Source organism: Malus sylvestris, chromosome 16, assembly GCF_916048215.2.
Source record: "Malus sylvestris chromosome 16, drMalSylv7.2, whole genome shotgun sequence".
NCBI lineage: Eukaryota > Viridiplantae > Streptophyta > Magnoliopsida > Rosales > Rosaceae > Malus > Malus sylvestris.
Genome location: NC_062275.1, coordinates 14,703,420 through 14,719,627, shown reverse-complemented (window position 1 = coordinate 14,719,627; position 16,208 = coordinate 14,703,420). Strand labels below are relative to the sequence as shown.

The window sequence follows — 16,208 nt, the reverse complement described above, 5'->3', positions numbered from 1 at the left end:
TGAAAAATATAAATAAATAAACAAAGAATGAGAGCACTATGACTATTTTGAAGTGAACAACAACTCCCAAAATAATTTGTATTGAAACGACTTATTAACTTGTTGGTTTTTATTTATCGGTTACAAAATGTTTAGAGGAAGGGAAGGCTACCCCACAAGGTTCTTTGAGGACTTACGGATCTTAGTATTTTTTTGTTTTTTCTTTAATATGCAACTAATTATGTTAGTTCATTGTATTATTTTGTGAAGAAAAAAGGTCATGCAAGACACATTTAGAGTAAGATAATATGCGTGTGTGGGAGTTCTAATGAACAATATATCGTTAATAAAAGTACTATAATTTTTTTCATGAAAACTTACTGCAACTTTGGAATTTGAATCCATATCTACTTTTGCACAAAATCAATCACTTGCATCATATTGTTAAAATGTTTTTTTGAGGGTATATATGGCATTGAACATGGTCTAATTTATTTTCAAATGGAAGGAAAACAAATACAAATGTAAAGGGAAACTAAGAAATTGGCAATAAAATCCAAGTTAGTGGGATTCAAGGGCAGCCTCTCACTTTTGCATCAAGGTTGAATAGATAAAGTAAAATAGGTAATGATAATGACCATATAGCAATGTTGGGAAATTCATGATGTGAAAGTAGCACCCACCTTACCCAATGGTTTCCACTAGCTTTATACTTGTGTCACCAACACAATAAGGATCACTCATTTGCCTTCAAATAATAGGCAAACCAATCACTCCAATCCAAAGACATTCTAATTCTATGCTAACAATTTTAAGGCTGGTTTGAAACTGTTTTTAAAATAACTAAAAGCGCTTTAGAAAAAATATTTTTGGATTCTAAAAACACTTAAAATGTTTCCTGAAAAGCACCAGTTATGTGCTTCTTTTGGAAAACACTTCAAATGTTTTTTTTAGGATTCACTTGTATTTTTACTAAAAATTGCTTCGAAAAACATTTCACAAAAAAACACTTTTATCCATTTTAAAAATACTTCCAAACAAACTGTTAGTCACAAAATAAATGCTAGAAGCACTCGTCTAAAAAATTAAAAGAGAATGCTAAGAGAAATTGTCTGAAAAGTCAAATAAAAATACTAAAAGTAGACTTGTACATAAAAGACTGACCCTAGCACATTTTTTTTTTCCAAATTCACCCAAAAAAAAAGAAAAAAGAAAAAAAAAAGCCTATAGAGCGCATGATGGTCTCTAGAGACAAATATTCCCACGTCCGTGCTCGACAACAAGAAGAATTTGTGCATTGAATCGGTTTCTCCCATAAAAAAATTCGCACACACAAATAACTAGTGCATAGAAAGAATGAGACACTCACTAAGTGAGCTGGACCTATTAATTTTTAAGACAAAAATAGAAAACACAATTTATTATTATAAAGGAAGAATAACAATTGGACATTTTTAATCATGTCTCATGGAAGTGATCTAATGCACATAAACATAACTCTTGTTTTTTTCTAGCCCACCATCTTACCTAGTTTGTTTTTCATTAAAAGGAAGATCAACTGGTAGGGAAGTCACGGCAGTTCATCATTTCGGATGTCGGTAAAACTCACAGAAATTTTTCAGACGACCATTGCATGATTTACTAACACAAAAAATCGAACCCAAGACTTAGTTTGTTGGATTCGAGAACTTTGGGTTTGTCAACCCTTAATTTGGATTTTGCAGTGAATAATTTGGTTATTAAAATAGGATTTGGATCCCATCCGGATTCAAATTGTAAAGATCCTATAGATCCTCACATTTTAACCATTTATCATACATTGTGAAGTTAGAAATCATTTAAATTTTATTATTTAAAATTAAACACAAATAGTAACTAATGAAAACTAACCGTACAATATACAATAAACGACTAAAATGTAAGGATCTCTAGAATCCCTATAAAAAAAAGGGAACTTTAACGAAAAGCACCCGGTACTGTTCACTTTAACGAAAAACCACATTTTTACACTAAAAAGTCAATCCTGGTACTATTCACTTTACCCTTTATTTTGTCCTTATCATTAAAACTCAAAGTTTTCAAACCCTTTTCATTAGTTTTCCTTAAAAAAAAATCCGGAGAGGATTCTCATCCATTAAAATATTTTAGAGGGAAGTCACTTGCCGAGTAACATATCGGCCACCAAGGTCCAAAAGTAGGCCGAAAACCAAGAAAGATAACGGTCCAATTTTACATCCTTTAATTTTAGCTTTAACAAACCATGTATTATGGGTGGAAAACTTTAATCCATATTGTTTTTGTTTTTTCTTAAATAAAGTATAATTAAAAATAATAATAGTTAAAATCATCCCACTTCATGGTGAAGGTTGGGCCTGCAACCTAAAAAAGAAGAAAGCCCAATTTCTAAATATTCATTACGTTTTTTGATATGCAAAATATGTAGTTGACAGATGTGAGTAACCAGTAAACTAACTACTGATCCCGGTAAACTAATCATTTATGGCTGGTTTGAAAGTTTTTTTTTTTAAATGAGTAAAAGTGTTTTTAGTGAATTTCTTTTTTGGAACCAATCCTTGGTAAATATGCAAGTGAATCACTTCAAGTACTTTTGGAACTCAAAAATATTTTTTTAAAAGAGCTATTTTATAAGTACTTCCAAATGAGCCTTCATATCGTGTAACTATCCTGGATTGAAGAATTTAAATATATCCGTTACTTCTCGTCACTGAGAAAGTTCTTATATAGAATATAGAAGAATGAAGTATTGAGAAAAAAAAATGAAGCTAAGATAGGTGAAAAATGAGAGAGAAGTTCATTAATAAGAAATATTCGTTACATCAATCTCACATTGGATCCCACTAGTAAGTCACTTTCAACCGTTACTTATTTATATTTAGAATGTCACTGTAACGGTATTTCAAATCAGTGAGGCACAATCATGTGACAAAGTTAAATACATTAACACACCGTCACAGTTATGCTCTGGACATAAGTCTCTTGCCTTTCAACTTATAGCATAAAGTAACCTATCTCCTAAACCAAAACGGGTAAGCAAATGTGCTATATTATTATATGCGAGTCCAAATTTTCTTAACTGTTTTGTACTCTTAAAAGCTAAGAGCTTTGCTGGAGATACAGAAGTGCAGATGCTAGCAAGACAAATACAGAGACTCTCCACACAAAAGCTTAGCTGGAAAGCATGTGAAAAAACTCAGCCACCATTTAGTAGAGATGTGAGGTCATTCGAAGGAATGGCATTTGAAATGTGCATCTCAAATCTTTATATAAAGACACACCATGACCATTTACCTTGTGGTCCCAAAAGTGTAATTTACATAATGGTGGGGTATTGGTGGTGGTGTTAATAGTGGGTTGTGATAGTTACAGTGTAGAGGTAACAATGGTGGTAAGAACGGTGGCAACAATAGTTATGGTTATGATGGTGGTGGCAGTGATGTAATGTCCATTTCTCAAACAACCATTACTAAGCATTTGTTGGATAATTAGAAATTAAGAAAAAGAGGGCTTGCACTTTACTATTCTTCCATTAGCACATTCTATTTGTTTTTATCTATTAATTTTCTTTACTTTATTTAATCTAACAATTAGAAATAAGCGTAAAGTATATATGTGAAAGAAAAAAAGTGTGCTAAAATCAGTTCCATTTATCAAGTATTATACAACTCAATTATTAGTTCATGCAATGAATTTATGATTTAAGCACAAATTTAAAAACAATGGGATTCAGTTCCCATGACTTTCTTGTTCTAGAGAAGTAAATATGTAATATATATAACCTTGACCAAGCATTCAAACCATAGTTTATTACTTTACATGCCTATAAAAAATATTACATAATTCTCATTCATTGTACTAAGTTGGTGGGGAGAGAAAGAAAGTGTAAGAAAATTTGAAGAACCTTATCTTGAATTTACTAATCCAAAACCTTTCTCTTGGAGCCTCTAAAAGCACCAAAAACTATTTTCCTCCACACATCCACACATCCACACACACCCCTATCTGCTGAGGAAAGGCCAACAAATCTTTTACCCATCACCCACTATGTTATACATAAACTCCCCCCACCAAAAAACACATCTCCTCTCTCTCTCCTACTTCTCTCCCTCTCCCTCTCCCTCTCCCTTCATCTCACTCATAAGCTCTGAGCAGTTCCAGCCAAGTTGCAGCGCTCTTCTGTCTTCAGGTAAATATAAAGCAATGAACTTTTTTATGAATGGGTAATGGGTTAGTCAAGCATTCATTCAAAATTAACAATGTCAGATACATTTGACCGTTTCTTGCATGAGTCTGTTACTCTGCTGCAAAAAGTAAGACAAATGGTAGATTTTAAGTATATTTTCTTTCTGTGTTTCTTCTTTTTATTTTGTGAGAATTATTATTGTCTTTTTTATTTTTACGTGGGGTTTTGTTTTGTATTTTCTTTTCTTTGCTGAAATTGTTTAATTCTATCGCTCATAAGTTTTATGATGATGTTACTCACATACTTATTTTTATTTCTCACATACATTTCTCGATTTTTGGTCGTCGAATCGATTGATTTGAAAAAAATCAATGCATAAAAGTTAACGAGTGTGTGAAGGTAAAAAAAAAAAGCGTGAATAGCACCGTTCTAATTTTAGTACAAGAAACGAAAAAGGGAAAGAGTTGGGGTCTTTTTAGTCATTTGGTACGTGCTTTACAATGTCAAATGTGCCCAATTCCCCTTCAATTCTTTTCCACTTGTCCTACAAATACTAAAGCTGACTTGTTTGATTTTTCTTTAGGTCTCTAAATTATTTTTTGGATAAAATAAGTCTTTAAATTCATTAAAAATTGTTAATCTCATCTCTATTGTTATATTCAAAGCTATTTTATCTATTTTTTCGTCAACTTAAGTCACTTGTCACACTTTAGAGTGTAATACCGTCATTTTCTCGCCTATAAGCCCTTAATATTTCATATAGTTTGCGAATCAAACATCTAATTCACTATCCAAAGTTAACTCCATACACTATTTCATTATGAAAAATTACTAATCTACCCTCTAATGTGTATCGCAAGCAAGTAATATCCATACAAAAAAACAAAGCAGAAGGAGAGACGAGGCGGTTGATTCGATGAATTTCATAGTTAAATTGTATAAGAACTAGAAAACACTTGGTCTGTCATGTTATATAATGGAAGGAATGCAATTTCATCAGTGTTGTATTTTGATGTAAGTTTCGCAAGTTCGATAGATCTTTGATGTTAAGAGGCCGTGATGCGTTTACTTACAAGTCCTTGATGATGGTTTATACTGTTTTTCAGTGAGGAGTAGGCTGAAATGGCGCAGATTTTGGCACCCACTTCACAATGGCAGATGAAGGTTACAAAGAGCTCAGCAACTGCCAGTCCTATGACAGCAAAGATGTGGGGTTCTCTTGTGTTGAAACAGAACAAGAAAGGACCAACTCGGAGCTCTACTAAATTTAGAGTGCTCGCCACCAAGTCCGAAGGTTATACCATAAACAGGCTAGAGGGTTTACTAAACCTGGACCTCACTCCATTCACTGACAAGATTATTGCTGAGTACATTTGGTATGCCTCATCTTCTCTACTAGCATCTGATATTCGTACTGCATGTTAACATTGTTCATTCTTTGATATCATGGTAAGTTGCTTCCGAAAAATGTTTTGATCTTTTATCATTTTGAAACAGGATTGGAGGGTCAGGGATTGATGTTCGTAGCAAGTCAAGGGTATGATAAATGTCCATGGACTTTTAAATTTTAACTTGAAAGTTTGAAGTTTGATTAGTCTCATGCATATGCTTGTTTACAAAATTTTCAGACATTTTCAAAGCCTGTTGAAGATCCTTCTGAGCTTCCCAAGTGGAATTATGATGGATCAAGTACTGGACAAGCTCCTGGTGAAGACAGTGAAGTAATCTTATAGTAAGATCTTCAGCACAAAACCACGTTCATGGTTGTTTCTCTTCATTGTTACAACAGGAACTTGATATAACTTCTATTTTCCAGCCCTCAGGCGATATTTAAGGACCCTTTCCGTGGTGGCAACAATATTCTGGTAGGTATCATATATAAATGTTTGTACCATGCTGTCCAGTGAATTTAATCATATAAAACTTAACTGACATCATTCTATGTGCTATGCAAAGGTAATTTGCGATGCATACACACCGCAAGGCGAGCCTATCCCAACAAACAAGCGCGCCAGGGCTGCTGAGATTTTCAAGAACAAGAAGGTTATAGACGAAGTCCCATGGTAATTTCTCCTTTGATAATTTTGTCTTAGTTTTAAGTTGTGTGTGTGTGTGTGCCTGCCTGCGTGTCTGGTAGATGATTAGGACTGGAATTATAGTTTTCATCTCTCTGTATTGATGCATAGTGATTAACAGCGTTGTCAAGTTTATGTAAATAAATGTGTCAAGTATGTGTTACACTACGATTACATATTTGGATTCGAGAATCTACTAATCTTGACCATTATTTTCAGGTATGGGATTGAGCAAGAGTACACATTACTCCAAACTGATGTGAAATGGCCTTTGGGTTGGCCAGTTGGAGGTTATCCTGGTCCTCAGGTTGTAATTCTGTTTGCAAGTATCTATCAGTTCAGCCAAAATAGTTTCATTTCTAGTAATTAAAGTCTGTGTTATAAAATCTTTCGCCATCAATAAGTATCGGGTAATAATGCATCTATTTATCGCAGGGTCCCTACTACTGTGGTGCTGGTGCAGACAAGTCATTCGGACGTGACATATCAGATGCTCACTACAAGGCTTGCCTATATGCCGGAATTAACATCAGTGGCACCAATGGGGAGGTTATGCCTGGCCAGGTTCTCCTGTTCCCCTTCTCTATCTCGTCCTGTTTCGAAATTCAAATACTGTAGTTACCTTGCTTCATCCATCAGTAACAATTATCGGTATTATCATGTAGTGGGAGTATCAAGTTGGTCCGAGTGTGGGAATTGAAGCAGGAGATCATATCTGGGCTTCAAGATACATTCTTGAGGTAACTCATCCGATCATAACTTGGCGGCAGTTTTGCAAATGAATGGTATCATTGAACTAGTGTTGGTGTGTCGATGCGTCCTATGATTTACTAAACATTATCTTTCCCTACCCCGGCAGAGAATCACTGAACAAGCTGGTGTTGTTCTCACACTTGATCCAAAACCTATAGAGGTAAATAGTTTTTACCATATGTCGATATTTTCAGTAAATATGTGCAGATGAAAGAACTTGTCTCCTATTTTGCATTGATAGGGTGACTGGAACGGTGCAGGATGCCACACCAATTACAGGTACTTGGACGATATAACATTGATGAAATGGACAATATAGTTGTACAATTGGATAGTATGCTAATAATGTATCGAATAATCATTGCTTTCACAGTACAAAGAGCATGAGAGAAGACGGAGGCTTTGAAGTTATTAAGAAGGCAATTTTGAATCTGTCACTTCGCCATGGTGAGCACATTAGTGCCTACGGAGAAGGAAATGAGAGAAGGTTGACAGGAAAGCATGAAACAGCCAGCATTAACACATTTTCTTGGGTATGCCTCAAATTGTTAGCTGTTGGTATTGAACTTTAATCAATGGGGCAACGGAAGTTCCCGTCATATATTTATTACTAAATAACGCTTCACTTGGATTTGTAGGGAGTGGCTAATCGTGGTTGCTCAATCCGTGTTGGTCGTGAAACTGAGAAGCAAGGAAAAGGTACTACTACCAGTTTCAGTATTACTATCTTAAGCTGTGGTTAAATGTTAAATATGTTTCAGTGTCGTCTTTTTTTTTGTATGCTTCACCAGTATACTCCCGGCGTTTACTTTCTGATATGTCACTTTTATAAACGACCTGCACCACTGAACCTTTCGATGTTGCTTGCTCTTGTATTAGGTTATCTGGAGGATCGTCGTCCAGCTTCAAACATGGACCCTTACATTGTGACCTCACTACTGGCAGAAACTACATTGTTGTGGGAGCCAACCCTTGAGGCTGAAGCTCTTGCAGCTCAAAAGCTTTCATTGAATGTCTGAAACCAATTCAAAGATAATCCACTGGGGCTTCAAATGCTGTCAATTGGGACAAAACAGCCAAATGTGGGAAGCATTTTCCCTCACCTTTTAAATCCTTTTGAGAAGATCCTTTGTAAATAAAGGTCCCATTGTCAGTGTTTGTTCATGATTCATCTCATGCTCAACTTTGTAGAATATTTTCTCGTATCAAAGAAATTAATCGTGTAGATCGGAGAGCCTTAATTGAATCATTTGACAGTTCATTGGATCATTTACTTATCATATGAACTCTGGTTTTTGCGTAAGAAATGAAGCTTGGAACTGAGTCGAAGTGTTCCTTCTCGTTCAAGTCTTCCGTTAGCTTCAAATCTTCCGTTCCCTACAAAATTCACCAAAATCTGAAAACACTATGTTCATCTACTTTTATAGTCACACATAGATAGCTAGTTCTTCATTAGATTCTGGTACAAGTGAGCTTTCAATGAACGATTTCAGATCATGGGATACATTTTGTAAAGGGTCCAGACGCGTGGTTAGCGACGTACGAACTTATTAACTGGTTAACGCTCAAGCCCTACTGTATACAATAACGCTCATTTCTTTTGCCAAAAAATAATCATTAAACAGAGAAAAGAAAAACTTTGTTCTTTAATTTTGTGTGCTTAGCAGGGAAACTTTATTCCACCAAAAAATAAAATAAAAAAAGCCAAGAAATTCTTTGCCCCTTCCCTGAGGCAATCCCCATGAAGGGAAAGAATGCGAGCCATTTCTTTGAATTAAAGACAACAATTTAATATCCAGAATATATAGTTCTGTAAGCTAAGCTCAATAAGCGTGACAGTATTTAGTCCTTCTCTTTCCATCTCCCCAAACAAATTCAAAGGCCATGGCTTCCGGAGGGTCAAAATCTGCAGCATCAATTCTCCTAGTTGTTAATCTTATTCTCTATTTCATTGTCATTGTCATTGCTTCTTGGGCTGTCAACCATGGAATCCAAAGATCTCGCGAAACTGGTAATTATCGATTTGCATAGTCCTTCAATTACGAGAAATCTTCTGGTGTGACCATCATCACAGTGTCATGTGATTGAATTGTGGCGGTCACACCAAACAATTTCTCGTCAATTACAACTTAGCTGTGGTAATTAACAACAATTAATGTGCTTGCACATGCAGCATCTGTTCTGTCAATTCCAGCTCGGATATTTCCAATATATTTTCCATTTGGGAATTTGGCAACTGGGTTTTTTGTGATCTTCTCCCTCATTGCTGGAGTTGTTGGATTTGGGACCTCACTCACCGGACTCCACAATGTTTTTCAATGGAACAGTCCCAGCTTGCACACAGCTGCTGCCTCTTCTCTTGCTACTTGGTCACTCACCCTTCTTGCCATGGGGTGAACATTTCTGCTGGCCTTGTGTTTTTTTTCCTTCGTAATTTAGAAAAAGCACCCTGACAACGATAAATTTTATATAAAAGCACTTTAAGAGCTCAATTCGAGGGGAAAAAACCATTTTTCCATCTACTTGTCATTCTTCTAAAGTGTAATATTATCAAATGCTTAATTGCGAATTTCGTCTCCACCTTTGCTGTTTCAGATTGGCTTGTAAAGAGATTGGACTTGGTTGGACAGATGCCAACATGGTAAGTTGCTGCTTTTATTTTTGAAACATAAAACCAATGGGAGGGTCATTGTTGTATTTGGCGAGAAAAACTTCCCTATCACCGATTTGTATAAAGAGTCACATGAATTAACTCTTTCACTATGTGACTCTCGTGTAATAACAGGTATAGATACAACCGGTTGCACTTAGACCTAAGCTTTTCTTGTACTAGGTAGTACTAGCAGCCTTTCTGCATGAAATAGATGCTTATACTTTGTCCTTTCGCACACAACCCTCACCCACCAGTCGTCACATGATTAATAATCGTGAAAAGAAAGTTGTATACATAATACATTCGTCACACGTAAGAATTTTCAGGGGGGGTCATATAGGGAAAGAGCAAAGAGTAGTAGTTCTTAATGTTTTATTGCATAAAGACATGAATCTTAATTACATGACTAATCATGGTGTTATGTATTGGATTAACAGCGTACTTTGGAGGTCATAACAATAATTGTGAGTGCAACACAAATGTTTTCCACGTGTGTCATTCATGCTGGGGTTGAAGATGCTATTGCTCAAGAAAGAGGACGCAACGCAAGAGTTTAAAGTACTTGTATAAAAAAATTTACTACAAGCGAGATTTTACATTAAATTTATCTAAATCATAAGAGATAAATTTTAATTTGCATGCAGAATAAGAAGCATATGTATGAATGAATTACGCATTTTCGATATGAATGTTTGTTCATAGTATCACTGTATGTATTGATTTCTACACTACTTTTCTTCGTTTGTCGTGTTTAATTTTTGTTTATTAATTTCTTTATTTTTGTCTTCATTTGCGTATTTTTTGTACGGTGCAATTTTTATTTTCGATATTTACGTTGGTTTTTGGATTGCTTCTTTTGGCTATCCATTGTATTATCGCATGATGTTGCGATGCTTTTTCGACTCCATACAGGCTGCCTCGTTCTAAGTATTCATAAACCAAGAAAATGTAACTTGTCCTCGATCAAAATCCATATATCCTTATGATGTTGCGACGTCGGATGTTTGTCGAAGTTCGGATTTCATTCTCAAAACTTGGGAGATTGATTGCTGAAATATCAGTAAAATCTTCAGTGTTATGTTGACACATTGAGTGTGATACCAATAATATAAGAATCAAACTTCTGAAGTGGGCCGGAAAATATGAGTGCTACGAGATTGATTCTTATTTTTAATTCAATAGATTGAACTCATGAATATAATGTCTATACAAGAGAGAGAAAAGAGATGACCGATCATAAAACAATCAATACAAACACCAAACTTTGACGGCAAACTAGTGCCATTTCCCAACTATTGCTTAGAAATTAGACCCCATTTCTCACCTGCACAAGTAACTGGAAAATAATGACAACCAAATATTTACATGACTGATACATATCAACAGCAAATTATCCAAGGCAAATCAATGGTCCTTCTGTTACATAACCTAGACCGATTGTCAAAAAAAGGACTAGCTACTTATGCAGCTCGAAAACTTCAAAATCTATCCATACAAACTATCAGAGATGACTGAATCTTGTTCCCCACACACTTACCTCTGCCAACAAAGTCTTCGTCCGCCCTCTCTCATTATTTCGTAGGCGAGCTTGTGCTTTTCAAGAGATGTTGCCCCAGCCTCTATGTATTTACAGGCTGCTTCTCTCAAACTCCACACCATCAAGGCCTTCAGCTCTTGAGGGTTTCCACCCAATTCAGATTCACAAGGAATACCATATTCAGCGTTTCTAGTCCAACGGCGCAAGATATAGCAAGGGGGAACTTCTTTTATGTCCAAGATTTGGAAAACTCTCAACACATGCCTACATAGTATACCTTCAAATTCAAACATTCGACAGCTACAGCCCACTTCGGGAATGGCCGCACCAACCGTGACTATAGATTTCTCATCGTCATTCCCGCACTTGCGGACCAAATACCTGATGATTGCCCCTTCATCATAAATCTTAAATCCTAGATAACTATAGGATTGTAGAAGTTCTTTCTGAAATACCCTGAATGTGTTCAGTGTATAAAGTCTTCTACATTGTTCTTCTAATGGTTCTTTCGTCTGCAAGTAGGCTTTCAAGTTAAAAGAGTTAAAATCCTCTTTTATTTCTTCTTCACGCCGTCCCTCAAGGCCTCTTTCATATTGTGAAACAAACTCCTTAAGTGGTGTTTGGGCATTGAAATGTGCACCAAAGAATGATTCTATACTTTCATTGAAGGGGATGCCAGCAAAGAATGTAGCTCGTAAGTATAATGGAACCCAACTCCTGCGCTTTTCGTACATTGCTTTCAGCCAAGCGTTATCTTTCAACCCATACCTGCTGAGGAGTGCATTCCATGCGGTTTCAAATTCATCGGCTGTTTGACACTGATAAATGCATTTTTCATATTCATATTTAAAAGAACCATTCATTACGCTTAGATGCTCACTTTCTTTTGCCTTGATCTGCCATAACGAGAAACGATGATGGGTTCCTGGAAAAACTTGCATGATGGCTTGCTGGATCACATCATCTTGGTCAGCTATTATTGACAGAGGACGACACCCTGACATTGCCCTAAGCCATGTTTGAAACAACCAAGTAAAAGATTTCTCAGACTCATCAGCAACTAGGGCACAGCCAAGAAGCACCGGTTGCTTGTGGTGGTTGATTCCAATGAAAGCGGCAAATGGCACCAGATAAATACTTTTCCGATATGAGGTGTCGAAAATAATGGCATCACCAAACTGGCTGCATGAAAACCTAGACCTCCCATCAGCCCAGAAAATACTCATGCAATTACCATTATCAACTTCTACTGCATAAAAGAATCCTGTATCTTCGGCCTGTTTGGTTTGGAAAAAGTCAAACAGCACACTGTACCAATCACTTCCAATGTGATTTTCTCTATGTCTTTTGACAAGGTTACCATTGTTTATGTCAACAATATCTTCAATCTCCAGCCCTCCGATCTCCTCTTCTATGAACTTTTTTGAAGAGAATAGATTTTTCTTTTGAACTTCCAGGTGAGACTCAAACTCATGGTTATGATTTTTATCAAAACGGTCCACTACCCATCTTCCAGAATCTTGTCTCTTAATCCTCATATATGCCCCACAACCAACTCGTGATGGATGCTGAAACCCTTCCTTCGAACACACAAATCTCCGAGATGTAATTGACCCATCAAGCTTTGAACGAAACAATTGACCAATCCTGATTCTAAATCCTGTATTCTCAGCATATGCATGATAAAATTGGTATGCTTCATTGGCTGAATTGAACTCCAGACCTGCAGATAGATCAACTTCTGACTGCATTTCATCTCCACCCCGTTTTAAGCGCTTGGCAGTTATAACTCCAGATGGGCAAGGTGGTTTATCCTCAATTGCCTTAATCAATTTGACTTTTGGCCTATGAGACACTTCAACAACCGAATTTGTTGGCATTGAACTCTTCTTCTGAAAAATCGGGGAACGATTTTCCTCTGTAGATGATCCAAGACCATGATTGTGATCCTTCAGGAAAAGGTCTACAACCCATTTCCCAGAATCACGTCTCTGCACCCTTATTAATGCCGGGCATCCTGTCCGTGAACTAATCTGAAACCCCTCCTTAGAGCACACAAATCTTCGAGAAGAGACTGACCCATCAGTTCTCGAGCGATACAACTGACCAGTTCGAACTTTGAACCCCATCCGTGCTGCATAGAGAGTGTAAAAATCACGGGCAACATCTGCTGAATCAAACTCTAACCCCACATACGGTTCAAGTACTCCAGACTCTCCCTCATCCTCTGTATCGACAGCATTCATCGGAGGCATCATTCCTAAAGGGTACGCCTCGATAACTAAGTTGTTCCCACTGTCTTCAATCTTAGAACCGGTATCTAAGCTGCGTCACAAGAAATAAAAACGACATAAAAAATCACAACTACATTAGCCACAGCAACTTGATTAACAGTCTGAAACAACATTAGCCGATCCTCAAAAGCAAACTTTATGCAAAAACTAATCTATTAACACGTTCAGCAACTCAGCAGCGCATGAATGTGAATAGTGATTGGCAAAATAATAATATAAAAAACATAATTATCAAATCAATAAAAACAATTTCTCAGCAACCAAACACAGCATTATCCAATTAAATTAAAGAAAAATACTCAATATCACAGATACAAAATGCACAACAAAGAATTAAGCTTGATTGGGTAAGACAAATCAAATTGGGGAAAAATCAAACTTAGGGTTTAGGTTTCAATTTACCTTCTGATATTTGTGAAGTGGGTGGAGCTGGATTCCATGCCCATTTCTGAAATTAATAACACTACCAGTGGTGAGCGATGATTTCGAAGCTCAAAACGCCATTTGAGGATTTCGTGAGCGTATTTTGGCGGGAAAATAGATTGAGGAAAAAAAATCAGAGGGCGCCCTTTCGGAAATCTGACGAATTTGTGAAATGATGAATGGGAAGTGATTTGGGTTTTGGATCTCTCTGCTCTGGCGTTCGTTTGCTCCTAATTTCAGGGTTTGACCTAATTTGATTGTCATTTGGAGCCCATTTGGGCTTCCACAGACATCACCGTCATCCAATTTTTTATTCTATTTTATTTTTTGGTTTTGGGAATTTGCAAGATCTCTTTGTATTAGTTGTTTTTATTTTTATTTTTATTTATTTATTTATTATTATTTAAAGAGTTATTACTTTTTCTTTTCAAGGATGAGTAATATTAGAGAGACTAAATTTTTTTAAACCAAATTTACAAATTAAATAATGTGGTTGTAGATGATTGGATTATTAATTAAGTGTCGATTAACGCACTTATTTCTTATTAGTGACATATCATTTGGTTTAAAAAATTTAGTTTCCCTAACATTACTGTTTAAAGATTAATTTGCTTTTAGTTTCCATAAAACTCAAAGATAAATGCCTGCTCGGATAAACCTAAAATATTTTTTACAAAGTAAACAAACTTTACTCAACTCGCTTATAGCTCAAGTGATTAAAAGCATTCGCTCTTACACTTGAGGTTTCATGTTAAAATAGATGGTTCACTTACTATTCGTGTTAATATAGGATGTGGTGGTGTATGATGAGTTTCATTTTCTTATTACATAAATGAATCACATATGTTACCAAAAGTGAGAAGAAAACAACTCATTCTATCTATACTACTTGTTAATAGAACACTCTTTGTCAACCGAACTCTAAAAAATTATCATTTTTAACACTCCCACCAAAATTGAACAAAAATAAAAAATTATGGGGGTAAAGCACTATTTTAGTGTGGGACGCGAGAGCGTACCAAATTGAGGCAAACTCTGAATACTATAGATGACCTCAAAATGATAGGTGTCAAGATTGGCCAGTGAGACAACGAGGGATAAGCTTCATTGTCAATCAAGAAACAGCTCGGATCACCAACTAAGGCCCCTAAATGACCAGTCAGTTATAAAGGAGGTAGGGGTGCAGAGACAGCCAATAGGTTTGCCTAGAAGCAAGTAGCAACCACCTTTGAAAGAATGCGTAATAGCTCACTGATCTCTTGTGTCGAATATGAACGAGGGTGGGCAATCTGCCGAAGCTATGAGATGTAAAAATGCACTAGTAGGGGAGCTTTTCGCCTAGAGGGAAGCATCCGAGCGAGCGGCAGTGGACGAAGTGGAAGCCAGAATGTTGGCTTGAGTAACACAAACATTGGTTATAATCCAATGCCCCAAAAACCTAAGGGTTCATCTGCAAGGTTCGTCCACGGAGAGTGAGTCAGGGCCTAAGATTAGGCCGAAAGGTGTATCGTCAGATGACCTAGATTCGGTTAGCATCAAACTCATATCTGATAAGATCTTAATCAAATTTAATTTAAGACATATAAATATTAAAGGATTAAGTACCTAAAGCCCTCCAACCTTTTAGTGTCATTCCAAAGGGGCGTGAGGGTTTACGGGTTTTCGATGATCGTAAGGATAGAGGCTATGCTCCATATATTGTCATGTATATTACCATGATTCATGGTCTTTGCACAATGGGTTATATTAGGGAAGCAATGAAGTTGTGGTTCAAGATGATTGTGGAGGGATATCATCCAAATGAGTACATATACAATACAATCATTTTCGGATTTTGTAAGATTGGTAGTTTGGAAGAGGCTAAGATTTTTTACAAGGAGATGTCTAATAAAGGTCGTAAAGAAACCACAGTTGGTTGCAATGCAATGATGAGAGGACTATGTTTACATGGAAGGACAGATGAGGCATATAAATTGTTCACTGAAATGCCCTATAAAGGTATTGTTCGTGATTTGATAACATACAACACTCTCTAATCCAAGATTTCTGTAAAGAAGGCAAGATAGTAGAAAGTAGAAATGTATTCCGAGAGCTCCTGGCTCAAGGCTTATAGCCATCAACTTACTTATACACCCCACTTATTGAAAAGCTTTGTCAAGTTGGAGTTGTACAAGAAGCACAAAGTCTGTGGAATGATATGAAGAGCAGAGGTTTGGAACCAACTTTCGGTACTCAAGATTATATCCTCATTAAATTAAGTGATCAAAGAGATGTTGCAGAGGGAATGGAATGG

At 36.4% G+C, this 16,208-nt stretch overlaps 3 protein-coding genes across 3 annotated transcripts; 2 read left to right on the top strand and 1 right to left on the bottom strand.

Annotated features, from left to right (window-relative positions):
- The first annotated feature begins 4,017 nt into the window (after positions 1 to 4,017).
- LOC126607000 (glutamine synthetase leaf isozyme, chloroplastic) lies at positions 4,018 to 8,233 on the top strand. Its single transcript, XM_050274415.1, has 14 exons — positions 4,018 to 4,183; positions 5,287 to 5,556; positions 5,678 to 5,717; positions 5,809 to 5,912; positions 5,997 to 6,045; positions 6,137 to 6,243; positions 6,475 to 6,562; positions 6,691 to 6,819; positions 6,921 to 6,995; positions 7,115 to 7,168; positions 7,250 to 7,287; positions 7,382 to 7,541; positions 7,647 to 7,707; positions 7,888 to 8,233. Exons 2-14 carry the CDS (start codon positions 5,303 to 5,305, stop codon positions 8,025 to 8,027), a joined length of 1,299 nt encoding a protein of 432 aa, XP_050130372.1. The 5' UTR covers positions 4,018 to 4,183; positions 5,287 to 5,302; the 3' UTR covers positions 8,028 to 8,233.
- Positions 8,234 to 8,764: 531 nt separating this feature from the next.
- Positions 8,765 to 10,392, top strand: LOC126607001 (membrane protein PM19L-like). Its single transcript, XM_050274416.1, has 4 exons — positions 8,765 to 9,019; positions 9,182 to 9,401; positions 9,604 to 9,649; positions 10,099 to 10,392. The coding sequence occupies exons 1-4, from the start codon at positions 8,893 to 8,895 to the stop codon at positions 10,216 to 10,218; spliced, it is 513 nt and encodes a 170-aa protein (XP_050130373.1). The 5' UTR covers positions 8,765 to 8,892; the 3' UTR covers positions 10,219 to 10,392.
- Positions 10,393 to 10,822: 430 nt separating this feature from the next.
- On the bottom strand, positions 10,823 to 14,237 carry LOC126606998 (protein FAR1-RELATED SEQUENCE 7-like). Its single transcript, XM_050274412.1, has 2 exons — positions 13,895 to 14,237; positions 10,823 to 13,523 (listed from the first exon to the last, which is right to left on the bottom strand). Exons 1-2 carry the CDS (start codon positions 13,936 to 13,938, stop codon positions 11,195 to 11,197), a joined length of 2,373 nt encoding a protein of 790 aa, XP_050130369.1. The 5' UTR covers positions 13,939 to 14,237; the 3' UTR covers positions 10,823 to 11,194.
- Between the last annotated feature and the right edge of the window lie 1,971 nt (positions 14,238 to 16,208).

Excerpts from the sequence above, each read along its gene's own strand:
- LOC126607000 (XM_050274415.1), top strand. The coding sequence starts at position 5,303 with ATGGCGCAGATTTTGGCACCCACTTCACAATGGCAGATGAAGGTTACA. Across the intron at positions 6,046-6,136 it reads GTGGTGGCAACAATATTCTG|GTAATTTGCGATGCATACAC; the intron begins GTAGGTATCATA and ends TGCTATGCAAAG. Across the intron at positions 6,244-6,474 it reads GTTATAGACGAAGTCCCATG|GTATGGGATTGAGCAAGAGT; the intron begins GTAATTTCTCCT and ends CATTATTTTCAG.
- LOC126607001 (XM_050274416.1), top strand. The coding sequence starts at position 8,893 with ATGGCTTCCGGAGGGTCAAAATCTGCAGCATCAATTCTCCTAGTTGTT. Across the intron at positions 9,020-9,181 it reads CCAAAGATCTCGCGAAACTG|CATCTGTTCTGTCAATTCCA; the intron begins GTAATTATCGAT and ends TTGCACATGCAG. Across the intron at positions 9,402-9,603 it reads CTCACCCTTCTTGCCATGGG|ATTGGCTTGTAAAGAGATTG; the intron begins GTGAACATTTCT and ends TTGCTGTTTCAG.
- LOC126606998 (XM_050274412.1), bottom strand. The coding sequence starts at position 13,938 with ATGGGCATGGAATCCAGCTCCACCCACTTCACAAATATCAGAAG. Across the intron at positions 13,524-13,894 it reads CACTTCACAAATATCAGAAG|CTTAGATACCGGTTCTAAGA; the intron begins GTAAATTGAAAC and ends CTTGTGACGCAG.